The sequence below is a fragment of the Bufo bufo genome, chromosome 5, assembly GCF_905171765.1.
Source record: "Bufo bufo chromosome 5, aBufBuf1.1, whole genome shotgun sequence".
In the NCBI taxonomy this organism is placed as follows: domain Eukaryota; kingdom Metazoa; phylum Chordata; class Amphibia; order Anura; family Bufonidae; genus Bufo; species Bufo bufo.
The window spans coordinates 187,793,263-187,807,543 of record NC_053393.1 but is presented as its reverse complement, the minus strand read 5'-3'; the positions used below and the strand labels follow the sequence as shown (position 1 = coordinate 187,807,543).

At 46.0% G+C, this 14,281-nt stretch overlaps 1 protein-coding gene across 1 annotated transcript in view; it reads left to right on the top strand.

Annotated features, from left to right (window-relative positions):
* Window positions 1-2,095: 2,095 nt before the first annotated feature.
* RTTN (rotatin) overlaps window positions 2,096-14,281 on the top strand; it is a 228,839-nt gene continuing 216,653 nt past the window's right edge. Inside the window, exons 1-5 of the mRNA XM_040432294.1 lie at window positions 2,096-2,185; window positions 3,609-3,677; window positions 5,909-6,096; window positions 9,198-9,372; window positions 13,493-13,585. Of these exons, the coding sequence (XP_040288228.1) occupies window positions 3,647-3,677; window positions 5,909-6,096; window positions 9,198-9,372; window positions 13,493-13,585 (487 nt within the window). The 5' untranslated portion in view covers window positions 2,096-2,185; window positions 3,609-3,646. The remainder of the gene's footprint in view (window positions 2,186-3,608; window positions 3,678-5,908; window positions 6,097-9,197; window positions 9,373-13,492; window positions 13,586-14,281) is intronic.

Here is a 14,281-nt window from a genome sequence, read left to right as displayed (position 1 = left end):
CATGTGAGGCCCGTGCTGCGGACCGCAAATAGCTCGGACTGGAATCCCACAGAAAGGGCTTTATAGTGCTTCTGTGGGCATCCGATCCATGCCTCCGCTCCGTATCCTGTAGAGTGCGGACACATTCAAGCCAATGGATCACTCATCCGTGATACAGAGTGCACAGGGCCTGTGCCCGTATATTGCGGACCCGCTGTATGCGGGCCCCAATACGGGCACAGGGCACTCATGCACACGGACCTTTGTTGTTTTGGGGTCCACCAAACATGGAAACCGGCCGTGTGCGATCTGCATTTTGCAGAACGGAACGGCGAACCCATAATAAAACAGTCCTATACTGGTCTGTAATGCAGACAATAATAGGACATGATTTCGTTTTTGCGGAACGGACATATGGGCACAGAACGCACATGGAGTAATTTTATGTTTTGTTTTTTTTTCTTCCCCACTGAAGTGAATGGTTCTGCGCACAGGCTGCCAAAAGAAAAAAACGGAACAGACATGGAGAATTAATGCATTTAGGCCTCATGCACACGTCAGTGATTTGGCTTCAGTTGTGTTTCCTTGTGTCTTCCTTTTTTTTTTGCTTGACGGGGGGGGGGGGGGGGGGGGGGGTTTGGAAGGAAGGTTAATGAAAAGTGTAATTTTATTGCACCAAGGTCTTGTAGAAAAAAACGGACACGGACGACATACCAGTTGTGCATCCGTTTTTTTTGACGGACCAATTGACTTGAATGGGTCCGTCCTTCGTTTTCCACTGACAAGAATAGGACAGGTTATATTTTTTTGATGGACTGGAATCACGGACGCGGAGAAAAAAACGGAGGACTATCAGTTTTTTTTCACTGCTCCATAGAAATGAATGGGACCTCCGCTAAACGGTAAAAAATTACGGAACGGACGCGGATGCACACAACGGTCGTGTGCATGAGGCCTTAGTTGAATGCAATCTCGTGGACTGCAGCGGTCATTAAATAGTTAAAATCAATCAGTCGCGCTACAAAAAGTCGCAGTGTAGCCCAGGGCTAAGGCTACTTTCACACCTGCGTTAGGTGCGGATCCGTCTGGTATCTGCACAGACGGATCCGCACCTATAATGCAAACGCTTAGATCCGTTCAGAACGGATCCGTTTGCATTACCATGAAAAAAAAAAAAAAATGCATTAGGGCTGGACGGATCCGTTCGGGGCCGCTTGTGAGAGCCTTCAAACGGAACTCACAAGCGGAGCCCCGAACGCTAGTGTGAAAGTAGCCTAAGGGGTTAATAGAGTGAAGCTCCTTATCATAGACTATCAGTAGCAGGATGCCAGTCCGGTGTTCCACGGACGTGTGAATGAGGCATAAGGTCTCTTGTACACAAACGTTTTTTTTTTTTTTTTCGTTTACGTTCCGTTTTTTGCTTTCCGTATACGGAACCATTCATTTCAATGGATCTGCAAAAAAAAAATGGAAGGTACTCCGTGTGCCTTCCGTTTCCGTTCAAAGATAGAACATGTCCTATTATTGTCCGCATAACGGACAAGGATAGCACTGTTCTATCAGGGGCCAGCTGTTCGGTCCCCCAAAAAACGGAATGCACACGGACGTCATCCGTATTTTTTGCGGATTGCAAAATACTGAAAAAGACATATGGTTGTGTGCAAGAGGCCCAAGGGAGATTTAGCATAAGGTGGCGCAGTTGCCCAACGACCAATCAGCTTGTTTCATTCATTTTTCACAAGCTCCTCTGATATGAGAACTGGAAGCTCATTGGTTGCTACGGGCAACTGCCCCACCGTCCTCCCCTTGCCTCAGTTTTGATAAAGTGAGTGGCATCATCTCAATAGTCCAGAAAGGATGTGACGTATGGAATAACGTGTGTATGTGATGAGGGCACAGCTCTGTGCTCCCGCTCCACAGCAACACTGAAGTTTTCCAAATCTCCCTCCTTTCTTCCCTCCACAGTCCACACCAGTATGTGTACACTGACAATCCCTGTGTCAGCCGCTCCCAGCCAATCCCGGCGCCTCTCTCATGTACGCTTCATGCTGGAGCAGCTCTTACTTGCCCGCTGATTGGTTACTGGTAAGAGATATGCTGATTAGCGATGAATGGGCGTGTTTTCAGGTTGTCTTCCTGTACACACACGACTGTCCGTTAGTCAGGGCTGGTGACTACCTGCAGTGCATGACCCGGCGTGCATGAGGTAGGTGGCGCCTTGTCTTCACACCATATGCACTACAGGGCTCAGCAAGCCCTCGCAGACAGTGGGCAGTGTATGGGGGAGGTGTGTGAGACAGTGGGCACTGACATGCTAATAGTTCACTCCTATGTACTCCACTGATGATATCTTTACTGGTTGTGATAGAAGATAATAGATTTGTGCCTGCAGTGAGTGGCGCTGATATCTCTTGCGGGATATGTTGGGTTTTTGTAGTAGTAAAGTTATGAATGTCCGTGTGATGTCATATCTCCCATAGGCCATAGTGTAGTACAGTTTGGCGCAATCGATGAACGCAGTGGAGCCCCCCCCCGGACAACGCGGCCCATAAACGGACCAATAACAGCTGGCGATACGCTAGTTAATGCTGATCAGCATTGGCTTGGTTTCTGGCGGATAGAAATTAGCACCGTAGGTCATAACTGGTCTTGGATGAAATTTTCCCAGTTGTCGCTGGTGAAGTAACTTTTCCGTCAGGCTCCTGTTCCTGTGGTTGCAGCAATCCGCTATTTATTATGGGGGGGTAGGTATTTCCCAGACTCATGAAAGGCGACCGTTCACTCTTGACTTGTATTCTCTGCAATATAACAATTCTGCAGCATCTTTTCTTAGAACGCGTTCCTCTATTATTGCTCCAGGAAATGTATATGTGGTATTTCTCATAAAATATATGGGGTGCAGAGCGCTGGGGTCCTATCGGTGCTGCATGTCCTCAGCATATCCGGCTTCTCTGCACAGTAACGACTCGTTCTCAGGTGAAAGCCAAAGGCGTTCCCACGTCCAAAAAGTGTATATGACCCAGCGCTGACCTCTGTGCTACTTCGTGCTGAATGAAGTGGCTAGTTCACCATGTTGCTCCATTCATTCTCTGTGGGGCTGCCCCGGCGCTCCATTCATTCTCTGTGGGGCTGCCCCGGCGCTCCATTCATTCTCTGTGGGGCTGCCCCGGCGCTCCATTCATTCTCTGTGGGGCTGCCCCGGCGCTCCATTCATTCTCTGTGGGGCTGCCCCGCCGCTCCATTCATTCTCTGTGGGGCTGCCCCGCCGCTCCATTCATTCTCTGTGGGGCTGCCCCGCCGCTCCATTCATTCTCTGTGGGGCTGCCCCGCCGCTCCGGCAGTTCTATAGAGCATGAATGAACTGGCACAGCGCATGCTCAGCCATTCCCCCATTTTGGTGATCAATGGGAGTCCCAGTGCATCAGACCCAAGATGAGAGAGGAACTGACTGTATTATAATTCCCTCGGGTCAGGGGAGCCGCAGATACAGCCGACACATGGACTGTGTTTCCCAGATCGTGTGACTCAGGCCTTATCCCGTGGATAGAAATACCCCTTTAAGACTACTGTAGCAGTAACAATTCCTATGATTGTGATATACAGTTTGTTAATCTTTATTTTTTTCACAGACCGTACCACAGTGAAAAAGACGATTTTGCAAACCATCATGGATCTGTCTTCACTGGTGAAGAAGCTTGGTAATATATATATTTTTCTACTAGCATAGATTAGTCAAGAGCGACACATGGAACCCACCAAGATGTCTGGCAGGGGTTTATTCCCATGTCCCGTTCAATAACCATGTACAATATAAGCGTGTTTCTAGGGAAGTTGTGATGCGCTTGCAGCTGTCCGATGCCCAGTGAGTTCACTACTGCTTCTGCCTCTCAATGAGTGCTGTGCCACATCCTCCATTGGACCAAGCGATCACATGATCACTGGGTGCTCTCAAGCAGAGCTGTTGGGTCCTAGCAGACCCTGATAAACTCTGCCTTTGTACAATGCCCCTCAAATAATAAGTTAGACCACAAAAATGTGTCTGGTCGTTAAAGAGGTGTTTTGAGAGTGGAAGCTAAATTCTCTAGGGCCGGGCACAGCCAAAAATGAAAAAACAAAAACAAATCACCAGTTCAACATACTTCTGGTCCGACACCAAGTCTCTGCTGCTTCCAGACCCCTGCTGGGCAAAAAGAGTGATGTTCTGTCAACACACAGGCCATTCAAGGGCCTCAGCGGTGATGTGTCAGGAGTGGCACCTGACCGCTGAGCCTTTGTGGCCACGTGCCAATCCTGCTCAGGTTACTGTTGAGGCCTTTGATTGGCCTACAGCGGTACTGTTTGTGTTGATGGGATGTCAAACTTCCGGTTCTGGAAGGACCAGAGGAAGCAGAGAAGATCTGGACTGGAACCATTTTGAATAGGGGAATGTTTTCTTTTTTATTTTACACTGTGCTTGACTCTATGGAATTTAGTTTTAACATGCAGTCCACTGTGTAGTGGCCATGTTGGCGTACTGTCTCTCAGCTTCCATTCAAGTCAATGGGAGCAGTGTTATAGTAACCAACTATGTAGTGGATGGAGCTGTATAGTTCTGGTGCCAGGGCTACTACTGTAGATTGGCAGAGGTCCTAAACCACACACTCTGACCAATCTGATATTGATGGCCTATCCTGTGGAAATACTGGAAAACCACTTTAATAGTACAGGCGTTTTTGGGATACAGCAATGCTAATGATCGTGATTTTATTTTAGGTCCCCCTAGGGCAGTGATGGCTAACCTTGGCACTCCAGCTGTGGTGAAACTAATACTCCCAGCATGCTCCATTTATTTCTATAGAGTTCTGAGAGCAGCCAAGCAAGCGGAGCATCTTGGGAGTTGTAGTTTTACCACAGTTGGAGTGCCAGGGTTAGCCATCACTGCCCTAGGGTCTTAACCATTGGCTCCTATAGGGCAGTGGTGGCGAACCTATGGCAGGGGTGCCAGAGGCGACACTCGGAGCACTCTCTGTGGGCACCTGCACCCTGGAAAAGTCTATGGTATACCAATATGCCCTAGACCTGTCCTGCCATTCATCAGCGTAGGGTGCACTATGAACGGCACAGGCAGCACATTAAATGTAGGCAGGCTTTTATAGATAAATGATAAAGTACATGAAAGATATACTATATTGGTCTGTAGTATTCATATTAAAGGGGTTATCCAACCCCAAAAATGCCTCCCCAAATGCCCGGGCCCCTTACTTTCTGGCACCCATGTCGCTACTGATGCCGGCCGCATCAAAACATCCGGCGATTGGGTGGTTCAGCCAATAGCAGGCCGCGATGGGAACGAGCCTCCCTAGCATCGTGGGTGACTCTAGGGAGGCTCGCTCGTTCCCGTCGTGGCCTGCTATTGGCTGACACTCGCTGGATGTTTTGATCCACACAACGGGGAGATGCAGCGGTGCCCGTGTGGGCATCAGAAGCGAAACTGGTGTCGGGGAGCAAGGTAAGTACAACTGATGGGCCAATGATTGTTGGCTCATTTGGCAGCTGATTGCTGAACTGTTTACGCAGAGAGATCGACATTATGAATGCTGTTTTGGCCGATCCTCGGCCCTGATAAAAGGGCCACTACATTATGTTTGGACTATAGCGCTAATTGAGATAGCAGGCTTGGGTTTTCTGTGTGTCTTTATTGTCAGCTGGCCATTTTGTCTTATTCGTCAGCTGGACCCAGCTGATGACAATTTGGCTACCATAACCTCAAAGGGGGCACATTGCAGATTTTTCTGCAGCACGTAGATGAGACTTGTTAAAATCTTTGCTGCCACCCTAAAACGCTATGGATTTTCTGCCCACAGATTTGTACTGAAAATCCGCTGCATTTTCGGTGGTTCTGCTAATGGCAGTAAACATTTGTTTTAAGACTTGTTTTTCTCTGATTCAGGCCATCAACTTGCAGAAATTAGAGAAAGATCACTTAAAAACATAATTTGTAAACTGGACCATAACCTCCTTACTCCTGCGGATCTAATACAAGAAAAGTCCTTGTTTGTATGTCTTCTTGAATGGTTCAACTTCCCGGAAGTTCCAATGAAGGAGGAAGTTCTACAACTTCTAAACAAGTTGGTGAAGGTGTGTATGTAGTGACATACATTACTATATACTGTATATATGTGTGTGCAGATTGTTAATACTTCTGTGTTTGTCTGATACAATGACCTGTTTAGTGGCACCATACTCTCCAGATTTATCCCAGGCCAGCTTTCTAGGATTCTGACTTCAAAAAGTCGCAAGATTGCAACTCATGGGGTTACTTGCACAAACATTCTTCAACTTTTTGCATTTTTTATACCACTCACAGGGCCACTATGAAGGGCTTCTGTCACCAGTTTCATAGCATTACATTAAGGTGACCTTAGACTTGTGCACTGGTCATCAGAATTGATCCGTCTTGGTCCCATCCTGATAATGTGGCCGCATTTTGGTGAAAAAAAGAAATGTTAATATATGCAAATGAGCCTCTAGGAGCAACAAGTGTTACCCCTAGAGGCTCTGATTTCCCTGCTATTGCCACACCCCCTACACTTAGATTGACAGGGACATGTATTGTGAACGTCATCGTGCCTGGCCCTGACTTCTCATAAAGTCTCGTGCTGCTCCGTGTGGTTCAGTAACTGTCGCAGTAGAAAAGAGAACTGCCAGCGAGCCTCTTCCCTGCACTACGCCTGTGTCGGTTACTGACCTGCACGGAGCAGCAGGAGACTTTTTGAGAAGTCAGGGCCAGGCGCGATGACGTTCACAATGCTTGTCCCTGTCAATCAAAATGTAGGGGGCGGAGTCTCTAGCAGTAACGGCAATGCCACTGTTGCTCATAAAGGCTCATTTACATATATTAAAACTTCTTTTTTTCCACTGAAATGCACCCACATATCGGGATGGGACCAAGGCCTCTTGCGCCCGTGGCTGTGCTGTGGCCCGCAAATTGCGGGCCGCAATGCACGAACACCCACTTTAATGGGTCCGCGATCCGGCCATTCCGCAAAAAGATAGGACATGTTCTATATTTTTGCGGAATGGGAGTACGGGACGAAACCCCACAGAAGCACTCCGTAGTTCTTCCGTAGGGTTCCGTGCTTCCGTTCTGCACCATTCTGCATCTCCGGATTTGCGGACCCATTTAAGTGAATGGTCTGCATCCGTGATGCGGAATGCACACGGAACGGTGCCCGTGTATTGCGAAACGTTCGTGTGCAATAAGCCCAAGGCAGATCGATTCTGCTGACCAGCGCACAGGTCTAAGGTCATCCTGTTCTAAGGGTATGAAACTGGTGACAGAAAGCCTTTAACCATGGGGCAAGCAGTGCAACTTCACCTGGCCCACCAGCAGCAACTCACCTGACTCCCAATAGTCCTGGATGTGACGGGATGGTTGGAAGGATGCAGCATGTCCCACTTTCACCTACTTCTGTGTCCTGAAGACGCAGATACAGTTAAATACAATGGTGAAGCAGGGAACGGTCAGCTCCCTTCTTCATCATTCCCTTGCCTGTGCATTCCCCAGCAGCAGGTGTAATGAAGTGATGTCATCTCTCCGGCTGCGCTGAGCAGGAGAAGCAGAAGCTGGGGAGAATGTGCTCTGTTCATCAGGGGAACGGGGCAAGGTGGGTAGTTAATAATAATAATAATAATATTATTATTTTTTTTTTTTTTACATTAAAACTACAGAGGCATCACTATTGGGGCAGAAACAGGGCTGCATTGTATTGAGGGGCATTAGGGGGAAAACTATTGTGAGGACAGCACTTAGGGGACATAACTACTGTGAGGGGGAATAAGGAGGCATAACTAATGTGTGGCGGCACTGGGCCTGTCAATGTGTTAAAGGGAACCTGTCACAGGGATTTTGTGTATAGAGCTGAGGACATGGGTTGCTAGATGGCCACTAACACATCCGCAATACCCAGTCCCCATAGCTCTGTGTGCTTTTATTGTGTAAAAAACACAGATTTGATACATATGCACATTTACCTGAGATGAGTCCTGTATGTGAGATGAGTCCTGTATGTGAGATGAGTCAGGGACAGGACACATCTCAGGTTAATTTGCATATGTATCAAATCTGTGTTTTTTACACAATAAAAGCACACAGAGCTATGGGGACTGGATATTGCGGATGTGCTAGCGGCCATCTAGCAGCCCATGACCTCAGCTCTATACACAAAATCCCTGTGACAGGTTCCCTTTAAAACAACCCTGCCCACTCACTCCATTTTTTTTTTTTAAGTGTATTTAGCTATGTTATTAGTTTCGCTCCACATTTATTAGTATGACGTTTTTTTTTAAAAAGTCGCAAACCCTTTCCAGTAAGGGAATGGCATACAAAAACTGAGTAGTATTATACTTGACAAAAGTGGTAGGTTTAAAGCAGGGGTGCACAACCTTTTCTGGGTGGGGGCCACATGCTCAGCCTGAACCAATTCCAAGGGCCAAAAATAAAACTTAAAATGGTATTACCAACTGAAATACTGTATTTATGGCATATTGAACATACCATTAATGTCTATTTACACTTCTAGTACTCCCATCTAATGGGAGAATACATGAAAGATACATATGAGCATTCAAAAGACATAGACATACATGTCTTTTACCAGTTGGTTGAGGGCCGCACAGAATGGTATCGAGGGCCGCATGTGGCCCCCGGGCCGCAGGTTGTGCACCCCTGGTTTAAAGGTACAGCAAACGTATCTAACTCTGTGCTGTGTTTGATACATTTGGCACAAGGTACGCCAAACAGTGGGGGAATTTATTATCAGGGTAATATTTCAAGTCCGTTTTGCTTGAGTCTACGTTGGGGTACTTTCCGCCAAATTTATGAAACGTCACACTACCTAACAGTATTGACTAGAAAGGCAACATGGATTAAAGGGTGAAGACCAGCGGGCTGAATGCCCAATGTCAGATCTGTCCAGTAGGCACAGTGGATCCACATCCCCTTTGTAATGTCTGTCTATCTGCTGAGACATGGAAGTATTTTTAAGGTGCTCTCTGAAATCCCTGTAATATACGGACAAGATGGGTCCTCCAGAATGAGCGGAGGCTTTGTAGAGGCGAATATATTGGGCTCCTGGGCGAGATGCTCCCCTCTATTACTGGACTGTGAATCTGCAACATCAAAATGGGAAACAATTTAGCTTTACTGTCCGTTAATATGTGTTCCACTGTTTTTGCAGCATTCTGTAGCAGCTCAGTGGTTGATCGATATGGGGGCAGTGGACTTTCTCTCTCAACTTCGACCAAATGTGGAGCCAACGCTCCAAGTTCTAGTGGATGATATCTTGGATGGTCTATTCCTTCTTCCCACAGAAATCTCATGTAATGCATCATGGCAAGCACAGGAGTGTCCAGGTAATGTTGTCAAATGTTCTTTTACATTATGTAGAAATGTCTTTTATAGATTTCTGTCTCCTCTTTTTGCATAGGACATCAGTGACTTCTCCCCTAGAATCTGTCACCCTGAAATTCACTGACTAAACTAAGTGTAATGGGGGAGATTTATCAAAATCGGTGCTAAAGAAAACTGGCTTAGTTGCCCATAGCAACCAATCAGATTCCACCTTTCATTTTTCAGCGCTCCTATAAACAAATGAAAGGATCAATCTGATTGGTTGCTATGGGCATCTAAGCCAGTTTTCGTTAGCACCCGTTTTGATAAATCTCCCCCGATGTCTTGTAGGGCTAGCTCAGTTGAGTGTAATGATATCTTTCACTTAGTGATCCGTTGCTTTATTCTGGAGAAAAAGGACTTTCACTCCATATACAAATAAGCAGTGAAGTGCACTGAGGGCGGGCCCAAGCCACTCTGTGCACCCTTGCTTCTCCCGCTTTCTCTGCCTGCCTCTCCTTCTCTTTCTTGATTGACAGGAACCTGGCTCTGTCAATCAAGAAGGGGGGTGGGGAGGGCTGGCAGAGGAAGCAAGAAGAGCCAGGGTGCACAGAGTGGCTTGGGCCTGCACTCAGTGCACTTAAAGGGATTGTCTCACTTCAGTAAATGGCATTTATCCTGTAGAGAAAGTTAGTTAATACAAGGCACTTACTAATGTATTGTGATTGTAACCATGGAAACAGGCAGTGTATAATGTGATGGAAAAATGAATCCAGCCAGCAAAGGAGGCAACATGGAAAATGACAATACATTAGTAAGTGCCTTGTATTAACTTTCTCTACATGATGAATGCCATTTGCTGAAGTGAGAGAACCCCTTTAACAGGCTATTTGCATATGAATTACAAGCATTTTTTTCTCAAGAATGAAGCAATGGGTCATTAAGTGGAAGGTATTGGGGGGATCTTATCAGACAGGCGTCTTATTATAAATGTGTCAAGGGTGATGGCCCCGCCCCCACTGCGCCCTGCCACGCCTCCTTTTAGAAAAGTGTCAAGGCAGGGTAGAAAAATCATTGTGCCTAGATTTGGACACAATGGCTTAGAAAAAGTTGCAAATTGTGTTGTGCAGAGCTTTCAGCTGAGTGGAGCGGGCACAGTGAGGCGCTCATCTGTAAGTACTGTGCCAGGATTTAGCCAAGCTGTGGGTACACAGGCAGGAGCTCATCTGTAAGTACTGTGCCAGGATTAGGCCAAGCTGGGGGGGCACAGGCAGGAGCTCATCTGTAAGTACTGTGCCAGGATTAGGCCAAGCTGAGGGGGCACAGGCAGGAGCAGCAATGCGTGCTCCTGTCTGTACAACGTTTGTTGCGGCCCTTGTTGCTCCATTTCAGTGGAATCCGTACACCGCTGACAAGGCAGAGATGTATGAATGTACTGAATCTAAAGCGTGATAGGCACCCAGGAATTTGGGTGCCTATTTCTTTAATAAAACAGTAAAATACTTTATTAGTTACAGAGCAGGAGAAGCCGAGCCGTGTGATTTATAGTTGGGGAAAATTCAGTAAAACCTGTAACGTATACATTTATACCTCCTGTGAGCAGCTATCGGTACAGGAAGGAGGTGTTATCAGTGATTGATAGCATTGGGTATTAGTGTGCAGATAACACCTCCTCCCTGTACCTATAGCTGTACACAGGAGGTGAAAAAGCAGAGCTATAAATGTATACATTACACATTACTGAATCTTTTCCCACCAAACTCTATATCCGTTTGCTCTATAACATGGTGCTTTCAGATTGCAATACATTTCCTAGTGACAGGTCCTCTCTAGTAAAGTAACTACACTAATTACAGTAATCTTAGGATGTTTGGAATATTTTTAAAGAAAGTTTGCTAAAACTTTAGCCACTCTTTGAATGGCACAAACTGCAACAAAAGTGCATTTTAAATGTCTCCTTTCCATTACGGTGGGAATATATAGTTTTTATGTGGGGTGTGGCTAGAAGCTGCAGTGTTTGCCATGGTGGCACTATTTTTATTATTACTGTTAGTTCATTTTGTTCTTATTATTTCTTTATTTTTTTTTAATTATTAATTGCTGCTGTAACTAGGGCTGATATTTTAGCTTCAGTTATGGTGGAATACAGCTCCTGGATGTTTTAACACTGTTGAACTTGAGAGAGGTTCAGGGTCCGCTAATACCCAGCAGCTCGTGCAGTTATCTTGTGATCGCTGGGACTGGAGCAGGAAGTGGCATTGCCACTGAGCACTGTGCATACAGTGATTGAGAGAGCGCAGGGATGGCAGTACCTCATCTCTTGCTTCTCAATGGGGCGCCCACTGTCGCTGACAACCGCCATCTCTTTCTTGTTGCTGCACGAATAATATGCAGCTGCCTTCTCTGGAAAGGATGTTTAGCAATGTCCTTGCAGAGATACATGTGGACTGCCCAGACATAAATAGGGCAGTCCGAAATAATGTCAGAGGAGGCAGGTGAATCTTTCAGCGGTAATGAGGAACAAGACTAAGAGGAAGATCTATAGAATTATTAATAATATAAGAGAAGAAGTAATTGGCTAAGAAGAACAGAGCAGTGACTGGGAGTAAAGGACAAGTCCCACGGGGAATAAAACCGACCCAGCAGTTCATTATCTTTACAGTGAGATTGATACATATCTGTATACAGAAATTGACAATGTTCTGCTGTTTATAACCCAGTCTAGATTTGGATAAACTGTTTTGCTGAAAGTTACAGTGACTGGATGATGGTTCCTAATACCACAAAAGGTTTCTTTAAAGGGCTTCTGTCACTCCACTAAACTCTTTTTTTTTTTTTTTTGTCTCCTTAAAATCCTTATGCTGCGATTTCTCAATATATAGGGCTATTACTCAGTTTGGTTCAGTAGTTATATAAAAAAACGGACTTTTATAATATGCAAATTACCTCTCTAGCAGCAGGTAGGGCGGCTACCTGCTGCTAGCAGCCGCATCCTCCATTCATAATGACGCCCCCTCCTCATGTTGATTGACAGGACCAGCCAATGCGCTCGTCCTCTGACTGGCCCTGTCTGCGTTTTAAATCTCGCACCGGTCTTCACTTGGCGCAGGCGCACTGAGTGGAGGACGCTCACTCGGCCGCTCCATCCTCAGTGCGCCTGCGCCAGGTGTACATGTGACGTCATCGGCGCAGGCGCACTGAGGATGGAGCGGCCGAGCGAGCGTCCTCCACTCAGTGCACCTGCGCCAAGTGAAGACCGGCGCGAGATTTAAAACGCAGACAGGGCCAGTCAGAGGACGAGCGCATTGGCTGGTCCTGTCAATCAACATGAGGAGGGGGCGTCATTATGAATGGAGGATGCGGCTGCTAGCAGCAGGTAGCCGCCCTACCTGCTGCTAGAGAGGTAATTTGCATATTATAAAAGTCAGTTTTTTTATATAACTACTGAACCAAACTGAGTAATAGCCCTATATATTGAGAAATCGCAGCATAAGGATTTTAAGGAGACAAAAAAATGAGTTTAGTGGAGTGACAGAAGCCCTTTAAAGGGGTCAGAATAAGTTAAAAAAAACAATCATTACGCACCTTGCCGATCCCTCGTTGCCCCTGATTTGGTCCCCAATCCTCTCCACCTTTTTGTTCTTGGGCTTGACACTTGGGTAATTGGCTTGGACTGCCTGCTCAGCGAATCCCTGGCCACAGCAGTGACCCGCCTCAGCCAGTGATTGGCTAGGTGGGCAGGCCAAGCTCCAAGAAGAAAACGTAGAGAGGCGTAGCAGCCGGAGGAATTGTGAAACAGCGGCGGGTGGTTGGTAATGTAATGATTTTATTTTAAGACCCTCTAGCAAATAAAATCATTCCCAGGAAACCCTTTTAACGTGTATATAAACTATATGAGTTTGAAATAAAAGATATGTGTGTTTGGGGGGTGGGGGGGGGAACAGATAAAATTTGAGTTTGGTTCTTCCCTAGATATAAACTAGAGCGTGTTCTGTCCATGTTCAGCCCTTAGTATTACCTCTAGCAGTTTCACTCGGCAAAATGTCTGCTAAAAATATCCTGCAGAAAATGCAGTATCTGGCTAGAGGCATGTGCCAGGGGACAGGATGTACCGCTGCCCTCACAATTGCTTTCTCTCTTTAGCTGTACAGCAGAAGGAAGACGTATCCGTTGGATATTTTCAGCAAGACCCTGTAAGACTTCAGCCCACAGAAATGTATCAGGCAGAAAACCGAGGTATGGATCCTGAAACATTTGTAATATGAAGGATGTGCCTACTTCTTTCCTTGTGCAATAAACAAATAAAAGCTGTTATTTTATAGGATCTTAAAGCATAACTGCAGTTTTTTTTTTTTTTTGGGCGAATGTGTAGGGACAGTGACATGGAACATTTGTGTAATATACTTTATTTAGGGAATACATTTATTTTTAGTAGAACATTGGGGCTCAAATGAGCGTTAAGTGCTCACTACAGGCAGGCAGGGGGAAGCTGCTATACAGTATATAAGGCAGTTATGTCCCCCCTGCACTGCCGCTCACACAGGCATCGCTCCTCTTTAGTCAGCTGGGAGTGCAGGCAGGCAGGGGGAAGCTGCTATACAGTATATAAGGCAGTTACAGTCTTGTGAAAAAATTAGGACACCCTTTGAAAGCATGTGGTTTTTTGTAACATTTTTAATAAATGGTTATTTCATCTCCGTTTCAACAATACAGAGAGATTAAAGTAATCCGACTAAACAAAGAAAACTGAAGAAAAGTCTTTTCAAGATCTTCTGTAAATGTCATTCTACAAAAATGCCTATTCTAACTGAGGAAAAAGATAGGACACCCTTGCCCCTAATAGCGAGTGTTACCTCCTTTGGCTGAAATAACTGCAGTGAGACGGTTCTTGTAGCCATCTACCAGTCTTCGACATCGGTCTGAGGAAATTTT